The sequence below is a fragment of the Narcine bancroftii genome, chromosome 2, assembly GCF_036971445.1.
Source record: "Narcine bancroftii isolate sNarBan1 chromosome 2, sNarBan1.hap1, whole genome shotgun sequence".
Taxonomy (NCBI): Eukaryota; Metazoa; Chordata; class Chondrichthyes; order Torpediniformes; family Narcinidae; genus Narcine; species Narcine bancroftii.
The window spans coordinates 352620317-352644570 of NC_091470.1; the positions used below are offsets into that span (position 1 = coordinate 352620317).

The 24254-nt window shown below is 38.9% G+C and overlaps 1 protein-coding gene and 1 pseudogene across 6 annotated transcripts in view; both read right to left on the reverse strand.

Moving 5' to 3' along the window:
- The window catches only part of dennd3a (DENN/MADD domain containing 3a), a 176842-nt gene that overhangs the window by 38268 nt on the left and 114320 nt on the right, over positions 1–24254 (reverse strand). For 4 of the 6 annotated variants that reach the window (XM_069922315.1, XM_069922316.1, XM_069922319.1 and 1 more), the window contains exons 15-19: positions 18937–19041; positions 11949–12202; positions 6354–6521; positions 4781–4907; positions 71–169 (exon numbers count right to left, since the gene is read on the reverse strand). In XM_069922315.1, coding sequence (XP_069778416.1) covers positions 71–169; positions 4781–4907; positions 6354–6521; positions 11949–12202; positions 18937–19041 — 753 coding nt within the window. The remainder of the gene's footprint in view (positions 1–70; positions 170–4780; positions 4908–6353; positions 6522–11948; positions 12203–18936; positions 19042–24254) is intronic. The other 2 variants (XM_069922317.1, XM_069922320.1) reach the window with 1 other exon arrangement.
- Positions 6084–6231, reverse strand: LOC138755923 (U1 spliceosomal RNA; annotated as a pseudogene).

Sequence of the window (24254 nt, forward strand, 5' to 3'; positions counted from 1 at the left end):
AAGATTTAACAATTATTAATCAAATACTAATATAATATCTAATTACTTCAAATAACTGATTTTTTTTTACCTGATGTATACAATAGCGCATTCACAGCTTGAGGACTAATTTGACCAGCAAAAGGATTTATCTTGTGTTTTAAAGTCTCCAATGTTGTTTTAGGAACCACTAGAAAACATTTACAATAAAACAGAGGTAACAAAATATAAAATTGAAATAATTTTAAAACAATTTGAAATACCTGTACAAAATATAAAATTGAAATAATTTTAAAACAACTTTAAATACCTGCCTACAAGAACATTAATGTTGGATAAGAAAGCTGTTGGAGTGTAGTAGGAATGGGAAAGGTTTACAGAGGGAGTATGCTAAGAACACAAAGAAGTATGTAAATGGAGCACTGAAGATCTTGGGCCAATTGCACAGAAAGTATTTTGAAAATATGAAAATACAAAAAAAAGATTTTGAGAACATGGGCAAGGGCATAGGGGGAACTGAAAACCAAAGTGTAGCCAGAGTCAGGAACTGGAGTACAGAATGTAGCCAGAAATACGAAAATGTGAGCTCAGATTACGAGAAGCTGCCAGACACAAGGGTTTTGGTGGACTACAAGTGTTCGGAATCAAAGTAAGCAAAGAGGGAGGATAGAGGCGGTGGCATCTAATAATAATATTATTTATTGTCATATACATTGCACAATGTGCATTTGCACTGTAATTCTTACTTGCAGTAGTGGGACAAATACTTCGTAAAAAAAAACAGGGTGAAGTTGCTTTTTATGAGAGGATGGCACCAGTGCATCAATAACAAATACCATGTGATGCTTTTAATTCACTGTCAAAATGGAAGGGAATTTTTAAGAAATGCCACCCACTTTTGAAAAATAGTTGTGCACTTCAACATTTTCTGTAATATGAGAATGAACATTCAATTTGTAAAAAATTAGATGGGCCTTTCGACAAGTGATTTAAATACAAGTTTTAGACAAGTAAATATTCAGTAATTTGTGCTTCTAGTTATATTTTATGAGTAAATAAACAATGCTGTTCCAGATTCTGAAAAATAAATAACAAGATAAAATTCAGAAAGATCACCTCAGATAAGAAAGATTTTTTTTTTGAAATTTTATTTGACTTTCCAAATTTGAACTCCGTTATCAATATTACCAGTGTCAATGTTAATATCAGCATTGACTAGTTTACAGTTCTCAATTCTATGCAAAGTTCTCTGCAGAGTTCAAGCTCTTTCCGTCCCCCTCCCACCCCCCACAGACTCTCAACATTTAACACTTAACTAACCATAGTTACACACGATTTTGAAGATATTCACAACAGAGGTATTTTGTGGGTTTGTCACGGTAGGCTGCTTTCTTTTCTTGACTTCACCTGGTTGGGATAGGATGGATTCCCCCCACACCCGCCCTCCCCCCCCACCAATTAAAGAGTAGACGGGGAAGGTAGTGCAGTGAGGCACGATGACCCACACTAGAGCCATGCTACTACAGAATTTAAGTATGGTTGCCAAATTTTTTAAAAAAGTATCATACTTTTTTCTTAAGTTATTTTCTCCAGGAGGATACAACTTTGCATTTCCTTGTTCCAGCGCGCAATGCTCAGGCAGGAGTTGGATTTCCAGGTAAACACTATGCATTTCCTGGCCACTGCCAATGTGATCATTATGAATTGGATTTGAAATTTGAACAGCTTCATTGTAAGTCTTATGTCAGTTATATTTCCCAACAGGAACAACTCGGAATCCTGAGGGAATTCTTTGTCTATAATTTTTCCTAGGACTTGACCTAGTTCCACCCAAAAGGCCTCACCTTGGTACACATCCAGGTTGTGTGCACATAGGTTTCTGACTTATTTCCGCATCTAAAGCATTGATCTGATCATTCTGGTTTAGATCTGTTCAATTTTTGCAACGTCAGGTACAGCTGGTGCAGAAAATTATATTGCACCAGCCTGTACTGCACATTAATGACTGCAGTCATGCTGGTCCAGCACAGGTTGGACCAGCACCACTCATCAATCACTATTCCTAAGTCCGACTCCCATTTCTGTCTTGATTTGTGAAGGCCTGCTTTGGGTCCTTCTCCTTGGAGCAAGAAATACATTGCTGAGATGAACTTCCATGTATTCTTTTATGTCACTATGCCTCTATGTCACTGCACTCTGGTAGGGCCATAGTTGGACCTAATTTATCCTGTAAAAAAGATCTTATCTGGAGGAAGCAATGGAACGTCTTATTTGATAAATCATACTATTGTCTGAGTTGTTCAAATTATATAAGTAGCCCCTGCTCGTAACAGTCCTCTATGCGCCTGATGACATTACAATGCCAGGCATCTAGAATCTTGTTACCTACTGTCAATGGTATTAATCTATTTGGAGTCAGGGGTGTTTTTGGGGACAGCCCCACTTTAATTCCTAAATATTAGATGATTTTATTCCAAATAAGAATAATTTGTTTTAGTATAGGGCTTCCTTTTTTCCCATTTAATTTGGTGTCCCATTTAGAAATAAAGTCCTCTGCTACCTTCTTGCCTACTACATGCAGGTCAATTTGTGCCCAGGATGATACACCTTCCCCCTTCAAAGAGTGAGGCAATGTATCTCGACTGGGCTGCCCAATAGTACATCTTGAAGTATGACATTTGTAATCCACCAAGACTGTAATCCCAGGTCAATTTTTCCACAGAGACCCTGGCTACCTTTCCATTCCATAAAAATGTTCTTACTCGTGAGAGCAAATTATGGAAGAATCCCCGGGGCATCGCCACAGGCAGGGTCTGGAAGAGATACTGGAGCCTCAGCAACACATTCATTTTAATATAGTTGACTCTGCACACTAAGGTTATGGGCGGGGACATCCACCCATTTAAGTCCTCCTCAATTCTCTCAAGCAAGGGGGCATAATTTAGTTTATATAAATTATTCAAGTTATTGTGCATTCTGACTCCCAGATATCTGATCCCATTTTATGGCCACTTGACTGTTTTCTTGGCTGTAATCCCCTTAGTGAGTGGCATGATTTCACTCTTGCTCTGATGAAGCCGGAGATCTCCCAGTAGTCCTCCAGAGTAGAGCGCAGTTTGGACAATGAGCGTTTTGGGACTGTCATATATATCAGTAAGTCATCAGGAAATAAGTTGACTTTATGTTCTTCCTGGCCTGCTCTAAAACCCTTGATGTCTGGGTCCTAGCGAAAGGCTTCGGCTAGTGGCTTTATGGTTAGTATGAACAGTGCTGCAGATATCGGGAACCTTTGTCTGTTTGATCATGTCAGTGGGAAAGCAGGAGAAATTTTTCTGTTGGTCACCACTTTAGCCTTGGTTATAAAAGTTGGCCATAGTCCCAATTTTGTTTTAGGAATTTAAATAGAAAATCCCACTCCAATCTGTTAAATGCCTTTTCTGCATCCAGGGCCACAGCTAAACCTCTCTCATTTCTGGTTTGTCCCAAATGCGTTATACTCAACAGTCTGCCAATGTTATCCGCTGCATGTCTTTTTTGCACAAAACCTGCTTGATCTTTGTTTCTAGATGGGTAATTTCCTGTTCCAATTCATCCACCTCCCTCATATATTCTTTTTTAACTGTTTTGGTATATCCAATTATTTGACTTCTCAAATATGCTTTAAGGTGTTCCATGGGAGGAATGTATCTGGCGTAGAGGTACAGATGGCCTCACAAAACAAGCCTTTCTGCATTCTTTTAAAGCTACAAGACTCCGGCTTCTTTAGCAACAATGTATTAAAACACCATCTGTATGCTGTGTCTTGCTTATCTGACATTTCTACTGTTAATGTCAGGGGTGGTTGATCTGAGAGAAGTCTCTCCATGTACTCAGTCTCCATGATCCTACCCTTTACATGAAAAAGTCTATTCTAGAGTAGGACTCATGGTGTTTTGAGTAGAAGGAATAATACCTGTCCCTCAGATGTTTCCGCCTCCGCACGTCTAACAAATTGATCTCCTTTATACAATCAATGGTAGCCTTCACCGCCTTTGCTTTAGTTATTTTCTTTGTTGACTTATCTAAGACAAGATTCAGACAAAAATTAAAATCTCCCCAAATCAGGATGTTCTCTTTTCCCTCTGCCAATTTTAGGAAAATGCCTTATGAACTTTTCATCATCAAAGTTGGGGGCGTACACATTGACTAAAGTTCAGGATTATGAATATATTTGACAGTGTACCATTACAAATTTTCCTGTTCTGTCTGTGGTTACATTCTGTACTCTCATTGGAACACGCTTCCTTATCAGAATTACCACCCCACCTTGCATTTGAGCTGAACGAGAGAATATTACCTGGCCCACCCATCCCCTTTTTTAGTTTTTGGTATTTCCGCTCCGTTAACTGTGTTTCTTGGAGAAAGGCCAAATCTGTTCCTTTTTTTTAATGTGTGCCAAGACTCTTTTCCTCTTCACCGTCCTGTTCAAGCTGTTAACGTTGAAACGAACATACTTTATATTCTTAGCCATTGCCCCAGACACTCCCAGACCTGTGTTTATCCCATACCGCAACCGCCCTGTATCCATCTTTTGTCCAACCATTTCTCTTCAGCCTGCCATGTCCATGACAAACCCTGAGAAAAAAGAACAGAAACAAGGACCACGAACCCCAAAAGGACAAGTAGAAGGAAAAAAATTCAACAAAAAAGGAGAAAGGAAAACAAACAAAAATAACACATAGTACATCAAACTCTGTTCCCTTGCCAATATATATTTTGCATTTATTATCTCCTTCCTTTTAATAAGATTTCTTATTCTTACCTAAATTCTTCATTTGGTCAAAATAAGCCAATTTAGAAGCAGCATAAATGGCCCGTGACTGCATGCATCCAACCACAGCATCCATTAATAAAACATTTGTCAGTGCTTGCTGAATGTACTGTGGATCCTAAACAGTTAAAAAAAACATTCACAAATCTTATTTTGATTTTACTCCATGTACTTTCCTTCACTTAACTAATAATGATAACCCAATGCTGACCTGAATATAATTGCAAGAGAGTGAATTATCTCCCCAGTGCTGCCCTGTTTGAATCAGTGCAATGTTGTCTGCATATAAAACCCAGCTTCTAATTGTCCTCTCAAGAAAGTTTCCAATTTTACATATTTAGATAAAGGTAACATATTTTCAATACAGTATTGTCTTTTCCTCTCTTTCAGCCAGCAAAGCACAAGGACAGCTTCTTCCCCGCTGCCATCAGATTCCTAAATAATCAATGAACCACAGACACTGCCTCACTTTTCACGCACTATTATTATTAGTTTTTAATAGTAATGGTGTAAGATGGTGATAATATGAACGTTTGCCCTAAGAAGCTGCTGCAAAACAATGAATTTCATGACTTGTTCATGACAATTAATTCTGCTTCGGAAGATTTACGATATTAACCCTCATACTTAACTGTTCATTTTCCATTACATCACAGGTAAGCTATTATGACCTGGATCCAGCTCTTCCAATTCTGCAACCATTTCTCTGCTCTTGGAGCATCTGGTTGGCATTATTTTGGTTGAGTTACAATTTCCTTCAGATCATCATCAAATGAATCATTTTGAATTTCTGCAGTTAAATTGCAGCACATCCTGTTTAACTACCATCCATGCTTGCTTAAATATAAAGCTCCCTGATAAACAAAGACAACTTACAAAATACACTCTGCTTCTTGCTACTTTTCTATCTAGCTATAAGTTTAGGAGATCAGGGCAATTCTAAACCTCTCCGTCACGATTTGCTTAAATCAGAATTTCATTAGCACAGACCCCTGAACCAAATCTGCTTATTTCAATGTCAATAGCATTCCACTGGCCCATCTTTAATGTCAGTTGGTAAGCCCTGTCCAAAACAAAGTCTTCCTTGATTATAGAGTCCAAGCTGACCTAACGACAAATCTAATCAACTTCAAATTCCATTTGAATTAATTAACTAGGGCTTCTGCACTCATCTTGACCATGAAGTCTTTTAAAAATGTCCTCATTGCAGTAACCTTAGTTACTGGTAGCTCCTCATGAAAAAAAGCAAAAGTTTACTATAAAATCTGGATAGACGTTTTTTTTTAATTTAAATATAGCGCGAAAGTTACCACAAATTTTGCAGTCAAGTATCCCGCAATTTGGGACATCGCAGGCATCAGCAGACCCGAAATGCAATGAGCTACCATCGTCCTGGGAGAACCGCCTTTCTGATCACGGTCTCTCCCTTGCCAGGTAAGTCTAGAATAGGTAGTGTTGATGGATTATAATTTCTCCACATTCGTTAAAATAAATGGAAGCTTTGGGTTATTAGAGTCTCATAAAACAAATCTGAAATAGTAAGCATTCAAAAAGATCATCAAACCTTGTGCGTATCTGCCATTGCTCTCCCAGCCCACATCTCTTTCACAATCAGATGCCAAAGATCACGTTCAGTCTTCAGGTTTCCAACAAATGGCTCTTTCTGTGCAGTTTTAATTTTCAGAGCAGGGATTCGAAGTGGGAAAAACATCACTGAAATACTTTCAACTTCCTAACAAAAGAGCATGTCACATTTTTTTAAAGAATTACTTCAGGAGGAGGCTGACAGTTTACATCATCCAAATTCACCTCCTCATATCATCATAGAACATATAACAAAAGCTTTGTTCCACACACCTACACTGAACATGATTCTACATTTATACTGATGGCATGATATGCATCCCTCTAATCCCTGCATATTTATGTGTCTATGTAGATGTTTCTTAAACCAGATTGTTGTATTTGCTTCCACCAATATACCTGAAAGCCTGTTTCAGGCACTGACCACTCTCTGTGTAAAACAATTTGCCCCACACCAATCCTTTAAACTTCACCTTAAACACATGTCCTCCTACATGCAATATTTTTACCTAGAGAGAAAAAGATTCACAAGATATAGGAGCAGAAGTAGAACCATTGGCCCATCGAGTCTGCTCCGCCATTCTAATCATGAGCTGATCCATCCACCCACTCAGCCCCACACACCGGCTTTCGTCCCATAACCCTTGATGCCCTAATGATATACCTGTCAATCTCTGTCTTTGATACACCCAACGACCTTGCTTCCACAGGCGCTTGTGACTGTCTATGATATTAATGCCTCTCATAATTTTATAAACTTCTATCAAGTCACCCCTCAGTCTCTGACACTAGAGAGAAAATAACCTTATACATCATACCCTGCAATCCAGACAAGGCCCCAGTAAATTTCTTCTGTACCCTTTACAAAGCCTCCACATAGTTCCTGTAATATGGCAACCAGAATAGCAGACAATATTCTAACTGCAGCCAAATTAAAATTTTACACAGCAGCAACATGGTTCTCTTGCTCTTGACCTTAGTGCCCTGCCCAATGAAGGCATACCACATGCCTTTTTTACAACTCTATCCACTTGTGTGACACTTTTCAAGGAGCTATTGCCCTGAATCTCAAATACTTCTGGACATCAGTACTTTTAACAGTCCTACCATTAACTAACTGTATACGCTCTCCCTTACATTTGACCTCCCAAATTTCAACACCTAACAGTGGTCTAGATTTAACTCCATCTGCCATTTCTCTGCCCTGATCTACATGCTGTTGTATTTTTTTATATAGCCCTCTACTGTCCGCAGCTCCACCAATCTTAGTGTGATCAGAAAACTTACTAAACCTCTCCCACCTGTTTTTATCATCTATATCATTTCTATAAGTCACAAACAACACTGATCCCAACACTGGTCTCAGATCTTCTGCCAGAATAGATCCATTCCATGACTACACTCTTTCCAGACAAGAGTGGTTGATGAGGTCAGGGCAGTCAGACTTTTGAAGTTTCTTCATGGTAAACTGATCCAGAAGGTATAGATGCATGGGATACATGGTGATTTGATCGTTTGGTTAAAGAATTGTGTGGTCCACAGAGGAAAGAGGGTGGTGGTGGAAGGGAGCTATTCTAGCAGAAGATCTGTGACCAGTGTTGTTCCGTTGGGATCAAATAGCAATGGGCTCAGAGTCCACCACTGGACATAGGCCACCAATCAAACAGCTTGAAAATATACCAGGGGTTGTAGGTCCATTGGGTGTAATTGGGCAGAACAGGCTCATGGGCCAAAAGGGCCTGTTACCGTGCTATATGTCTAAATTTTTTTTAAAGTTTCCTTCCAACAGGCCAGCTCACCTTAGAATCCATGTAATTTAACCTCCTTGCTCACACTGGATCGCATGTAATTTAACATTCCAGACCTATTTGCCATGTGGAATCTCATCAAAGGCTCGCTCAAGTCCATTGCCCTGCCCTCATCAACCATTTTAATCACCTCTTCAAATAAACTTTTTTTCTGATTCATGATGCACAATTTGCCATGTACAAGTCCATACTGGCTATCTCCAATCACTCTCTGACTACCCAAATGCTGAAAAATACTATTCATTGGAATCCCCTCCAACAATTTTCCAACACTGATATCCTAGCAGCAATCGAAATTCACCAAGACAAATAGTTACTTAAAAAAAAGTTGCTTTTAATTTTCTGTAAACATAAAAACAGGATCAAACTTTAACTTATTACTATTAACTTAACCTAACTTAACTCCCTATTAATTCTAAGTGTACATATATGTAATGTGTATATGTTCAGGAAAGTTCTTTGATTCACAGTCCAATCTCACTTCTCACTCCTCCAAGTTCACCAATATCAGGCAATTCTTATACTGTGCACAGAACTTAACATTTATGAGTTTTCACCAGGCTCTAGTGAAAAGTCATTGGACACACACAAGCTGATTCCCTCCGATCACTCAGTTCAGTGTCTTTTCGAAGAAATACCCCATCATGGGTTTTCCAACTGATAACCTCTTCTTCTAGGTCACCACAGAGTTCCACTCGTTTCCCTTATTTCAGGAAAAACAATGTAGCCAGCCACTTCCTCTTATAAGGACCACAAGGGTTTTTTCAACAGGCTAAACTCAGAACTCACAACCAATCTTCAAAATGGGGTTTCAACAAGCATCCAAAAGCCACTGCTGAAGTCAGTTCTCTCCCCCTTTCTCTCTTTCTAAGAGAGAAATCCTGTTTGGTTTTTTCTCTCTCTCTCTCTGTTTGCCAAACCACACCTCTTTGCAGGGCTCCAAACCCAATCTTTGAAAGATCTTTATCTGCACTTGAGCCCTTTTAAGTTATTTCCAAAAGCAGTTTTTGTTGTCTTCGCAAAGGCACTTGGAGCCTGGACTGTCTGGGTTGAGCAAAGCTCTTGCATTTTAAATAAGATGTCTTTTGTGACCTACACACTAAACCCCACCATCTATCTCTTTTAAAAACATATTTATATATATTAAATAATATACCTTGTAACAAATGGCATAACATTAGCCACCCTCCAGTCTTCTGACACTTCACCTAAAACTATACATTTTAACAGAAACTGTTAACAAATACAGTTAATATTATTTCATGTTACCAAAATAAAAGCCTCAAGAAAATAAAACATCAAAATGTTCATCATCATCTCCTCTCATATTTAATTAAATGTCATGATGGGGCGAATAGGGTATTTTAAACCCATTTTTGTACATCAATAGTATTACAAAATTTTGTTATTATTAATCTCTTTAAAGTTATAAAATATATTTTTTTAGTAAAGACTTTGTGGGTTTAAAAACAGGGAAAGACAATTACACACACAAAGACACATCACACATTTGTGTAATCAGATAAGAGAGGTTTTCTGTTGTCTCTTAATCCAAAGCAGTAAGAAATCTGGATTGTGCCATTGAAAGTCCAGAAGCAGTGGATGTTCAGAAGCACCTGTGTATACATCGCCATTCTGCTTGTTGGTTTATGCAGAGAAGTGGGAGGCATTTTCACGTATACTTTTGGAAGAGATGAACTTCAAACAAAACCAGTGGTGATATCATATCATGTGATTGGGACACTTCAAGAAGGAATCCTTAATATTGAACCATGTTTCATCTTAAGTTAGAAATGCAATAACCTTCAGTGGGAGAAGTATTGTTGTCAGGGAAGAAACACAGAATCAAGTGGCTTTGGAAGAAAATGGCCACTTTGACTGTCTCTTTGTCAAGAGAGGGCAGTTCTACAGGACCATTTGTAATGGTCACTTCATTTAACCTTTGCCTGGGGTGAAATCATCACGTGAAACACAAGTTCCAAAATGTCCACGCAAGAGTGGGGAATTTGTGAAAAAGTCATTCATAAGAAGAAATATTTCTCTGAAAGCAAATCTACAAGATTTTGTGAGTTTGAGAACTTTTGAACAGCAGTTTAAAGTCTCTGAGTTTCAACACAAAAGATTTCTAAACTGAACTTTAAAATAATCTCTTCAGAATTATGCCTGTGTAGCCGACTGCTACAAAGAAACACACATACACAGTGTGGCAGGTTAAGCTCACTCCTTTATTAGGGCTGGAAAGGCTGTTTTTAAACTGTTCAAGTTCCCGCTGTTTTTGCTGATTGACTGAGCACGAGGAGACAACTCCATAGACGAGTTCAGTGGAGGTTGCGTGGAGGTCTTCTTTTGGCGCTGTTCGGATGCCCAGTAGTGCCCATGGTAGCTCGTCTACCCAATTGGGGCCTTTGAGTCTGGTCATAAGGGTGGTCTTGAGGTGCCTGTGGAAATGCTCCACCATGCCGTTGGCTTGCGAGTGGTATACCGTTGTATGGTGTAGCTTAGCGCCCCACAGGTTGGCAATGTCGGTCCACAAACTGGAGGTGAACTGTGTGCCTCGGTCAGAAGTGATGTGCTGTGGCAGTCCGAATCTTGCAATCCAGGACGAGAGGAGTGCTTTGGCACAGGACCTGGTGGATGTGTCGGCCAAGGGGATTGCTTCTGGCCACCAAGTGAGGCAGTCGACCACTGTGAACAGATAGCGGAAACCCTGAGAGACTGGCAAGGGTCCCACTATGTCCACATGAATGTGGTCAAACCTGCATTGCGTTGGGGTCACCAATTGTAGCCGACCGCTACAAAGAAACACACACACACAGTATGACAGGTTAAGCTCACTCCTTTATTAAGGCTGGAAAGGCTGCTTTTATTCTGCTCAAATTTCTGCTGTTTTTGCCTTCTGACTTGAGTCATCCATATGAATAACAATGGGAGGCAGGAACATCCATGCATATGAATCCCCTTCTTCCCCAGCCTGTTTCTAGAGTTAGCTGGGCAACTTGACCAGCGCCATTTTAGGGCTGTTGTTCAGCTTCTACCCCCGCCAATTCATTGTCCTGGGAATCGCTTTAGCGATTTCTGTCTGTGTTTGCTACCGCGCGATGTGCCGGCCCGATCTCTGCAATTGCAGGCCGCCACACCTGAACTGTCTTCTTTGGCTTGGCTTCGCGGACGAAGATTTATGGAGGGGGTAAAAAGTCCACGTCAGCTGCAGGCTCGTTTGTGGCTGACAAGTCCGATGCGGGACAGGCAGACACGATTGCAGCGGTTGCAGGGGAAAATTGGTTGGTTGGGGTTGGGTGTTGGGTTTTGGGATATGCCATATACACACACACATATATAACACATATATTTGCACATAGTGGGGTTAAGTTTAGAGTTAAATAAGATTTTATATTATGAATAAAAGTTATTGTTTTAAAGATACCATTGTTTTGGTGAATTTCTATTGCTGTTGGTCTATGTCGTAACAACACTCAACTAATTATTAAGACTGGTTAACATCTATTCCATCTATTGTTTTCTACTGAAAACAGAATACATTCTTTTGTATAAAATGGACATTTTGGAGGCCATCAACTGAATTGTTAGAAAAGCTACAAAATGATGGCTGATTTACATGACAAATGTATAAGGAAGCTTGCCATTTAATTGAGTAGTGGCCCTTCGTAACACTACCCAAGTGGAGTAAGAGTAACCTGTAACTTTCTAAAAAGACAAAGGAAAATTACCAAGAATTCAAAAAGCTAAGTTATAAAAACAAATAGTACCAGAATGTATCTAAATTTGGTGATTTCAACATAGCCAGAATCTTTTAGAAGGAACAGTCGTTTCTGTGTCAATGCAATTTTGCCTACACCGTAGTTGGTCTTCACAGATGATGACAATTTAAAGACTCTCTCAGTTTTATCCAGGTATTCTATCACCTCCAGAGGAAGGTTAATTTCATGAGCCTCAGCTTCTGACTCTTTCCAAAAATTGTAGAAATCTTTAAACGTTTCAGGATCAATCTGTTTCAGATGCCCTTAAATACAAGCAAACATTAAATTCTTAGTGCATAACTTTCACTAAATGAGTATTCTCTGTTAAAGTTATAACTTCTTCAAAGCAGACATTAAAGCATTTTGCAAAGGCATTTGTCTTCTAACGTTTCACCATTATTCTTCAATGCAACATGTAAAGCAGTTGTGCAAGTGATTATCATTATTCATTCCACAGTAATAAAATGATCACATTTGGGTGAGATATATGCACACCAATTTTACAAATTGGAAAGCCTCACCCATATGAAATAAAGATTGAGTTATAATAGGAGGCATTTGCTCCAAGACTTTTTATCCATTAAAATTCATCTAGAAATGTGGCATGAGGTCAAAACAATCAAAACCTGAAACTGTTAAATCCATAATGCTGATCATAAAAAAATTCTAGCAGTTTAATGTATGACACATGCTTAAAAAAGTATGCTGAAGTACAAAGACATGTTATCAAACAGTATTAGGATTTTGGGTCAATTGCATTCCGCTGAATTATCAAAAATTGTCAAATGCAAAGCAGTTCTTCCTCACAGGTCATTAAAGGTAGAAAATATTAGCTGAAGCAAAGCCACAAATAAAGTCACAAGAGCTGCTTGAAATCTGGTAAGCTGAATTACTATATCACAACGCATAGATATAATTATGAATCAAAAGGGGTGGCATGTAACAAAAACATAAGAAATAGAGAAATAGAAGTAGGTTGTCTGGCCCCTCAAGCCTCTTATGCCATTTAATGAGATAATAGCTCATTTGACCATAGATTTAACCTCACTTACCATCCCTTAAACCTTAATGGCGTTAACCATATAACCATTTACAGAGCGGAAACAGGCCATGTCGGCCTTTCGAGTCCACACCGGTTCACTAGAACAACTTCACTAGCTCAAACCTCCTGCTCACTGCCATAACCCTCCAACCCCCTCACCTCCATGTACACATCCAACCTTCTTTTTAATGACAGAAGGGACCCTGACACAACTATCTCATTCGGAAGTTCTAATGCAAAAATCTATCCAACTGTATCTGAAATATATTTAATGAGGCAGCCTCCTTGGGCAGAGAAATACACAAATTCATTACTCTCTGGTAAAATCAGTTCTTCCTCATCTATCTGAAAACTACTCCCCTGACTTGAGGCCATGTCCCCTACCAGTGGAAACAGTTTTCCTGCTTCTGTCAAAGAATCTGGTTGCATGTTGCAGAAGCAATGAAAATCTGAAGTTACTTTCCGATGGATACAAAGACAATAAAAGATGAAAGAGAAACCACTAGATTAAAAGTACTCAATTAATCCATCAAAAATAACTAATTAGAAAAAACCTGGAGGCATGCAACTTTGAGAAGTATTAAAAAGCACTGTGATTTTTGTACAACATTAAACACTAAATCCATTGAACCTTTATCTGGAAAACCAGATAACTCCTGCCTATCATGGACAAATAATGTGGCTTATAAGTAAAATTTCTTTCCCCTTATCCACCCACAGGTACATATCTTAAAATTTATCTGATCTGATTTCTTAGCATCTATTTGCAATAAAATATATTAGATTCCTATGTAAATGACAGTAATAGTAATCCTTGGAATGTGGCAGTCTCAAAGGTATGTGCATTGGTGAGTGACTGGTCTTTGATGAGGAGGGTTTAAAGGAGGTCGGATATTGTGGCATTGATACTAGATGGGTAGGTGATCGATAAGTACTTTCATTTTTATACAGATGCCTAACCTTTTATCCGGGATCAGACACCTGCTGTTGTTCGGAATCATCCGGATTTCAGAATCATTTTGATCCCTTTAAGCAAATGCCTCACTCCTAGCTCCTGCCATCTTTGGGTGACCCCCCTCCCACCCCAGCTGTCCATTGACCCCCCCCCCACCCACCCCAGCCATCCTTCCATCACCCTCCACTTCCCAAACTAGTGCCAGACTATTTTGCCCCTTTAGCCAGGCTGAGCACGAAGGTGGGAGGGGGGGGGGTTCTGTGTACACCGTACAGAAGGCTCTCCACTAGAGCATTGGTCAGATGGAGGGTGGAGGTGACAGGGTGGCCCAAGAGCTCAGCCAAAAAGGCAGCCAGCATCAGCTGCTCAGAGCTGGTGGCCAAGCAGGGCAAAAGGCCGGATACGAGGTGCAAAGCTTCAGGAGGAGTGGACCATCGGGGCGGTGGAGTCGAGGGCCAGTGGCTTTCAGGTGCTCCACCAGCTCTGTTGCCAATCCCAGAGTTTACAGAGCATCACACCGGATCACTGCAATGGCTCAATGCAGGAGCAATGGCCATCTTCCTTACCCATAATCCCCCAAGCAGTTGAAACTGCTCTCCCATTGGATGCTGTGGCCGAGAGTCACCTTTCCACTGAAGATAAGAGATAGTGCCCAAGGGGGCACGGATGGTGACTTGAGGGGGGGGGGGGGGGGGGGGGCTCTCCCTCTGAAAACAGAGAATTTATTACAGGAAATTATCGTTACTTATGTGTAATGTCATCTACTGAAAAAAGTGCCGGATTTTGAAATTCCGGATAAAAGGTTAGGCACTTGTAGTTCTATTACAGAGTAGGAACAAAGATAGTTTTTCCTTTATTTGCCCCTGTAATCCAGTAATTCACGTGATTAAAGTGCAGATTCCAGATTTTATTAAAGGATATTTGTGCAAATTTTGGTCTGACCATGTAAAAATTACAGCACTTTTTATACATAGTTGCCTCATTTCAAGGCACCATAATATTTGGGTCATAGCAATGAAATGTATAATATAGTAAACGTTTGGTAGTTTGTTGCATATTCCTTGCATGCAATAACTGTTTGAAGTCTGTGATTCATAGACATCATCAGGTGCTGAGTATCTTCTCTGGTGATGCTCTGTCAGGCCTCAACTGCAGCCATCTTCACTTCCTGCTTGTTTAGAGGGCTTGTTCCCTTAAGTTTTCTCTTCAGCATATGGTCATGCTCAATTGGATTTAGATCAAGTAACTGACTTGGCCATTCAATAATTTTCCAGTTTTTAGCTTTCATTGGCACAAACTCTGGTCCTCACGTTGAAAAATAACAACTACATAACCCAAAGGTGATCAAAAGCTTAGAAGCAAAATTAGCTCTCTTATACCTGCATTAATGAAGCAATTAAACATACTTTAGTAATTACAAACACATGTGAAGCCAAAATGCCCTAAAATGAGGGAACTATGTATAAAATGTGCTTTAATTTCAAGCCAAAGTATATGAAATAACCTTTAATAAAGTGTAGAATGTGTATTTTAATCACATCTGAGTTGTTTGATTATAAATTTAAAACTGTGGAGCACAAGGCCAAATAAAGTAAAAAATGTGCCTTTGTCTCAAACATTATGGAGGGAAAGCCCACTTCCATGTGATGTATGACTTGTAAAGATGCTCCTTGTGGTCTGGATGACTAAATCTGCAGGAGGTGCCTCAAATTTGGCCAGTTTGAGCACATGCTGGAGGCATGAGGGTGCATCCACAAGGGTGAATGTTATGTGGATGGCAGTGCTTTGATGTGGTTAGCCACAACTAAAAGCAAGGTGTACAGAGAAGAAATGGGTGACCATCAAGCAAAGGAAGGGAACAAGGCAGGCAGGTAAACTTCAGATTTCATCTCAATCTAAAACCATTATTCTGTGTCGGAAAACAGAGAGGCTAAACTCATAACTGAGAACAATTGAGAGCAAAATTTAAATTACCTAATAGACATTTTTTAGATATTCACAAGTTAGGCATTTTGTTCAGTCCAAGCTTTCTGATCCTCCTCGAATCTCAGATACAAATATTCTTGATTTACTTTTTGACTTGCAGTTTGTTCAAGGTGGATTAATATTAAGTATTTATAATGACCTATTAGATTTAAGATCAGCTGCAATGGATGGAATAAAGAAAGATTGGGAACATGATTTGAATATAACATTTTCAGAAGATGTTTGGTATTCTACTCTAAGCTTGATTAATGATTCCTCATTTTGTGCAAAGCATTGTTTATTACAATTTAAGGTGTGCATAGAATACACATGTCCAATCTCAAATTATCTAGTATTTATGCAGATGTTGACCACTATGTGGTAATTTTTGAAGCTTCATTGATTTTTATGATCTGGGGAGTGCCCCAATTTAGAACCATTTTGGGAAAATATTTTCCAAACATTATCAACAATTTTTAAGATCATAAAAGAATCACGTCCTGTAATTGCTTTGTTTGGTTTTTCTTGCGAACCGGATATACCTCTGCAACCCAAAAGGCTACCTTGCTGATAGCCAGACAAGCAATTTTAATGAAATGGATTCATACACAGTGGTTACACGATGTAATGTTCTGTTTAAGTTTGGAGAAAATTAGACGCAACATTAAAGATAGAAAATTTCAATTTGACAAGACATGGGGGGCACATTCATGGACTTTTATAATAATTGGAAGAATTAAGAAGTTTGGAGGCTCCTGGGCTCTTGATTTGTTGTCTGGAGGTCACTATTTGATCTATGGGTTAGATAGAATAATATGGGTTTTTTTCCTTTTTTTTAGAATAAATACATAAATATGAGTTTATTTGAGGTTATCAGAGATCACATCAACAAATAAGATGAAAATATATCTTTATCTCTATAATGGGATTTTCAATTTTTTTCCATTTAATTTTTATTAAAAATTATATTGGACACTTTATGAGAAATGCAAATTAATATATAATAGAATTAGATGTCATGATGCGACCTGTTGATTAGTTTGTAGATTTATATTAAACCATAAAAATATTTTAAAAAGAAAAAGGAATCCAGCCAGAACTAAGTTCACCACATTGGGTGGCTCAGTTGCACAAGGGAGGAAAGTGTATTAGTGGTAGAATACTTGACAATAGACAGATGCATATATGGGAATAAAAATGAATCTACAGGGTAAAGGATATCACAGAATAATTATGAGGCACACGAAAAGGGGAGGATAAACAGCTAAGCAATTATTCACATGGGTGCTAACAAAACACGTAAAAAGAGAATTGCAGTCCTGGTCATAAATTTAAAGGGTTCAGTAGCAGATTACAGAGCAGGACCTCAAAGGCTATAATATCTGGATTATTTCCAGCTGCAATGACATCACTGTTAGCCAAGTAACTAGAACTGATGAGTCAGACTACAGAATGGAGATAGAGAATCTCGACAGGCAGTACCAGAACAACAATCTTGCTCTCAATGGCATTAAATCTAAGGAGAGGCCAAGGGACCATGAACCTGTCCGCATTGATGAGACGGAGATAGAGAGGGTGAGAACCTTCATATTCCTGGGAGCCCATGTATCAGAAGAACTTTCCTGGGAGCCAACACAATGAGGCAATCATGAAGAAGGCACACCAACGTCTCTACTTTCTAAGAAGTCAGAGGATTTTTGTCATGTCGTTCAATACAAACCTGCAGATGCAAATTGTGGAAAGTATACTGACTGGTGACAATTTGAATACCCAGGAACACAGAAAGTTCCAGAAGGTAACATAGCCAAGTCCATCACAAGCTCTGACCTCCCATCCATTGAATATGTCTATGTGAGGTGCTGTTATAAGGCGGCCAACATCATAAAGGACCCTCATCACCCTGATTACAACCTCTTTACACAGCTACCTTTCGGCATAAGGTACATCTGATTGAAGACCAACACTTCTATGTTCAAGAACAGTTTCTTTCTAATAGTTATCAGGCTAAGCTTTCGATCATCACCAGAGTTCATCAGCTTCATTATCCATTCCCTCTTTAGATATGCCTAAGGCCTTTTTAGACTGCAAAGCTGCAGTATCTCCAGAGTCATGACCCATCTTGGGAAGCTAGCTTGCGTGTTCACACTGAGCACAAAAAAGCTGGCTCCATGAGATATTTCACACTGCAAGCCGGCTTCCCAAAGCAAAGGAGGCAGGACATTTATCACATCAATATTGGCGTCAACTGTGACAGAAAACATATGCACCCAGAAGTGTCACTTCTATACACTCAAAATGAATTTGAATTTCCTGCACTTGCATCATGGTCTGAAGACATCATCGCGACGTTATCAACTCTTCCCAGTTCGACTCAGCAAGACGGGTGAACCATTTTAGATTGGTCGTGGAGTGCTAGGCTCCACCGCTAGCAGTACCTCTCTTGGCGGATTGAAGACAGGTGAGTTTGGACTCCTCCAATCTGCCTTCAATTTTTTTTTTTTTTTTTTTCCCCCGCAAAGCTCGAAGATGGAAAAAATCCAGCTTTCAAGCTCTGTGTAAAAGGGCCTATAGACACACACACACACTCCTTACAAGGTACATCCATGTCATGACATCAACAAGGTTTCTTTGCCAGTACCTATCAAACCCACAAGCTTTAGTGTATAGTGCAAGCACAATAGGTGCTTTTGAGAACTCTCATCTTCCTTGTCCCACCAAATCATACTCTGATGTGGCTTAAATGTATATTTATCTCTTTTTCACAAATCAAAGCATTGAAAATGGTCACCTAAAGGATTACTTCAAAGTACGACTGCAACTGTTCAGGAAGCCAGCTCAACACTATTCTTTAAAAGGACAATGAGATGGATAGTAAATATCTGCTTTGCCAGAGAATTAATAAAAAGACATTCAATTGCAATAAATATAGATCAGTTTTTAAAGACTCTGGGTTTGGTCATTTTATTAAAAAATAATAAAGAGTATGAATGTTAGTGTTAGCTTATTGTAATGGTCCAGGATTACAATCTTCTTACCAGACCCAGCCGATAAATAAAACACTGATCCTGAAACCACTTTAGCTGTTGGAATTTGCTCCGAAGTCATGTCACGATATTTAAGTTTGTCCTTTTCAGACTGGACTGGAGGAAAACAATACAGGCAATGTCGCTGAATAGAAAATAAGCTCAAAAATTTTCTGGATTTAACATCTCGTGAGATTTTGGGTCAGTTTAAAGGAGATGGGAATTTACAATAGTCAAGGACTAAAATACTTACCTGGAAACTACCACCAGCAAATTCATCATTATTGACCAACAGTAAGCATCAAACATTCCTTGAAAATTCTAAAAATGTAGAATGAACACCAGAATCCACAGAGCATTTAAATGTGGAAATTGGAAAATACCGTTAATTTTGGCCTGCTCTTTAACAAGTTTGACTGAATCGAAACCTTACCAATAATTTCATACTTCAAACACATGAAGGGTCTGAAGTTGTTCCCTGGCATCCAAGACCTGAATTTATGCTATTTTTTTTTCTCTCCTTGAGATTCCTTTCCTCACTTATTTTGCTTACCATAGTTGCTTTGTCAGTAGAGTTTTTTTTAAACGCCCTTTTAAAAGCATATATTGGTTCAATATTACACTAACTTCCCTTCTGAATACATTCACAATAGTTTGACCTTCCAAAATGCATCCTTCACACTTATCTGGATTGAACTCCATCTCCCACTTCTCTGCCCAACTCTGCATCCAGTCTATATCCTGTTATAACCTACCCTATCCATCTACACTATCCACAAAACCTCCTTCGTGTCATCTATTGTGAATGACCATCTTCCTCTGACATTTGACAGCGCTACCATTGCCAAATTCCTCACTATCACTGACCATGAGGATTATTATCACACAGAGCTTGTAGGCCCCACTTGCTCCCAACTCCCCAAAGTCTTTCCAACATTTATAAGCACAATTCAGAAGTGCAGTTTAAAACTTTCTTTTGCCTGTAAGTGCACGTACCTACTTGCCTTGAGTTATACCTTGTACTTACATATATGGCAATAAATTCATTATTATCATATAGCCTCAAATACAATTAAGAAACAACACATCCAGAACAATCAATTTATTACATTCGTCATTAGAGCACCATGGCTGTAGTATTCAAGATAGGTACGCATGAGCATCACATCAAGACTTTTTCAGCAAATGCCAAACCAGAATGTTCTATTGTTTAGAAGAATAATGACAGCAGAGGCATACAAACATGGTCAGTTATCTTTCTCCCCATACCGCACAGAATTCTGATTTTAAAATAAATCCAGTTCCCGTCACTGCATTTTGGTAAAAATCCTGGAATTCCTCACCATTTCTTCCACATGGACAGTGTGTTCAAGTCATAGGCACAGACCACGATTTGAACATGCAGCATTGTGTTTTTACTTCAATCAGGGTGTCTGTAGACTTTCAGGAGTGGCCACATCCCCATGAGAAAAAAATGAAACATGGGGGAAAATATTTAATTTATAAAAGTATACTTTATTCAGGTATAGCAGAGACAAAGCTACATAAACAACATTGCAGGCTTGAGCTCTTCATCAAGGTATGACATGACATGAAGACCTAGATGAAGGGCTCAAGCCTGAAATGTGGCATATGCAACTTTATCGTCACTGTTTGACCTCCAGCATTGTGTTTTTACTTCAATCAGGGTGTCTGTAGACTTTCATGATTTATTTCTCTCAGCTCTTTATCAGTGATGCATTCAAATAATTTGTTTCATAGCTTAATAAATGACCTGGAAGATGGTTAAGGGATCCACAGTGAATTAATAGTTTGGATTCGGAATTAGCTTACCCATTTAAGACAGAGGAGTGTGGTGGAAGGGTGTTATTCTGGCTGGAGGTCCATAACCAGTGATATCAATAAGATTAAAAGAGTACAGAGAAGATTTACCAGGATGTTGCCTGGACTTCAGGAACTGAGTTACATGGAAGGTTAAACAGGTTAAGACTTTATTCCCTGGAATGCAAAAGAATGAGGGGAGATTTGATAGAGATATTTAAAATTATGAGGGGGTAGACAGAGTAAATGTAGATAGTGTGACAGAGTATACAGCGTGTATGAATATGTTTTTGGGAGATAAACTGGGAAAGGTTTGTTGGAGTGGGTTGCACGCAGGCACTTTGAGGCAGATCTTGTTTGAGGAGAGAGCTTGCTGTTCTAAAAGGGTCATGTGGTTTTGCAAGCAGGCTTTTTCTCAGAGAGAGAGAGAGAGAGATAGAAAGAGAGAGAGAGAGAGAGAGAGAGAGAGAGAGAGAGAGAGAGAGAGATCACTTGTACAATGTTACAGCTGCAAGTAGCAGCTGGGACTGGAACAAGACAAGCTGGCAAGCTTATGAAAAGCCCATTTGTAAGATGGCCTGGTCAAACCCCTTGTGGTTCATGCAAGAGGAGAGGACTGGCTGTCTAATGTTTCACTTGGAATAAGTGAAACAAAAAGGAACTCTGTGGTGACCTGAAAGAAAGAGGTTATCATCTGGAGAACCTTGAAGGGGCAAGTTTCATCAGCAAGACACTGGAGTGGCTGATGGAAGTACATCAGTTGTGGATGTCCTGGAACAACAAATCTCTCTGAACACTGACAAGAACCTTTCTGAGCAGTAACCATTTACCTTTCAAGCACCAAAGCCTGGTGAACTTTATAAATGTTAAATTCTGTGAACAGTATAAGATTTGCCTGCAACCAATGAACTTGAAGGAATGAGAAGTGAGATTGCATGGTGAACCAAAGAACTTTTCTGAACTTACACGAACATTACACAGGTGCGCTTAGAATTAGAAGCGTTAGAATTAGGTTAAGTAAGTTAATAGTGATAAGTTAAAGTTTGATTCTGTTTAAAAACAACTTTTGCTTAAGTAACCATTGGTCTTGGTGAATATCTATTGCTGCTGGGTTTATGGGTCCTCAGGGCTTGTAACATTTTATGGGGGCTCGTCAGTTCAATTGAAAATTGGAGTTTTTGTAATTTATTAGTTAATTGGTTTTTTTTTTCAAGCTAATTTAAAGCTTGTGCGTGAAAAACAGCAGCAATGGATGTTGATACAGTTTTGTCACAACAATCACCTGCAAAGCTGCAGAGCAAGAGAATAGAGGAATTGATGGTTATTTCTAAGGCATTAAAACTGAATGAAGTCAAGCACTGGATGAGGAAAATGCAAATACAGAGGATTATAGTGAAATATTATATAGTTGAGGGAAAATTTGTTGAGAAAGACTTAGAAAATTATTCAGAGATAGATCTGTTAAATTGCAATTGGAGTTGGAGAAATTGAGGGTGGAAGAAGAGAGAAACGGAGGGTGTTAGAGGCTGAAAGCAAAGAGCAGAGGCTGAAAAATGGAGGAAATATAACATGGAGAAGAATGAAAGGGAGAGTTTCAATTAGAGAAGTTAAAAATTGAGAAGTAAGATAATTGAGGCTGTATCTCTTGAGGAGAGGTTTTTAGCTAGTAGAGAGGTAAATCTAGTTCCACCTTTTGATGAGGGAGATATAGATACATATTTTCAGCTTTTTGCAAAGTTTGCTGAGAGCTCAAGGTGGCCAAAAGAAAAATGGCCTCTTATGCTCCAAAGTGTATTGAAGGGAAAAGGACAAATTGCATACTCTAGTTTGACTACAGAGCAAATGGCAAATTATGATACTGTTAAACCAGCAGTATTGAAAGCTTATGAGTTGGTTCCAGAGGCATATAGACAAACATTTAGGAGTTTGGTGAAAACATGGAACCAATCTTATATGAATTTTGCTCTGGAGAAAATCTGTATGTTTTAACCGTTGGTGTGCCTCAAAAGGAATAAATAATGATTTTGACAGATTGAGAGAATTGATATTAATTGAGGAAACTAAAAGGTGTGTTCCAAATGAGATTAAATTATACCTGGATATGAGAGACGTGGGGATAAACCCCTGGATTAGCAGACGAATTTGCTCTAATTCACAAAGGTACATTCCAGAATAGTGAGCCTTTTCAGAGAGTTAATGTGGAACAATTAATAAGTCTGTTCAGAAGGTTAATGTGGAGCAGACTAGTAAGTCTGAAATGAAGTCTGGGGAGAATGTTAAGGGAAAAGATTAAGGCAAGGTGGGAAAGGACAGAACCTCTGGATTTGTATGTCATTTTTGTAAGAAACATGGTCATGTTATTGCTAATTGTCTCGTATTGAAATAGAGACAAGGAGGTTTTACCAGAAGCATGTATTCAGACAGTTGAATTTAAGGAGAGCAGATGTTCCAAACCTGGTAAGGAGATCATTGATGTTTTCAAACCTTTTGTGTCAGAGGGCTTGGTTTCAGTAAAGGAGGGAGAATCATAGGTTCCAGTTAAAATACTTAGAGATACTGGGACTGCTCAGTCACTGTTGTTGGAAAGTGTTTTAACTCTTGTTTAAAGAAATGACACAGAGGAGACAACTTTGATTAAAGATGTCAGAGGGGAGGTAGAGTCAATACCTCTTCACAATATTGTGCTAAATTCAGAATTAGTTAAAGGACCTGTTGTAGTAGGAGTAATTTCAAAGTTATTGATGCAGGGTGTCTTGTTTTTATTAGGGAATGATTTGGCAGAGGATAAAGTTGGGTCAGTTTAGAGATTAACAAATCAGCCTAATAAGGATGAAATTAAAGAGGATTGTGAGATATATCTTGCATGTGCTGTATGTTGATAGAGACTTGGCCAGTGCTTCTAAAATAGTTTTGAAAGAGCAGGGAAATTGTGAGTAAGGATTTCTCTTTGAAAAGGAAACAGATACAGATCTTGTTGACTTAAGGGACAAAACAGCAACTAAACAGAAGATTAAAGAAATGGCTTGCGGATAATTCTTGAAGGGTGAACTGTTGATGAGAAAATGGAGACCTCTTGATATTCGTGCTAATGAAAAGTAGGTGATTCATCAGATGGTTGTTCCTGGAAGTTATCGGAATGAAATTTTAAATCTAGCCCACAGTACACCTTTGGGTGGTTATCTTGGTGTAAAGAAAACCATGAATAAGATTTTGAGACAATTTTTCTGGCCTAGTTTGAGGAAGGATGTGGTAAATTGGTGCCAGACATGTCACTTTTGTCACATTGTGGGGAAACCTAACCAGAGTCCTCCAGTGGCTCCACTGCAACCTATTCCTGTTCTTGGGGAACCTTTCACTAGGGTTATTATGAATTGTGTAGGTCCCCTGTCTAAAACTAAGTCTGGGAATCAGTACTTATTAACAATTATGTGTACAGCATCGAGATTGCCAGAGGCTATACCATTAAGAAATATTAAAGCCAAAACGGTGGTAAAGGCTCTGGAAAGATT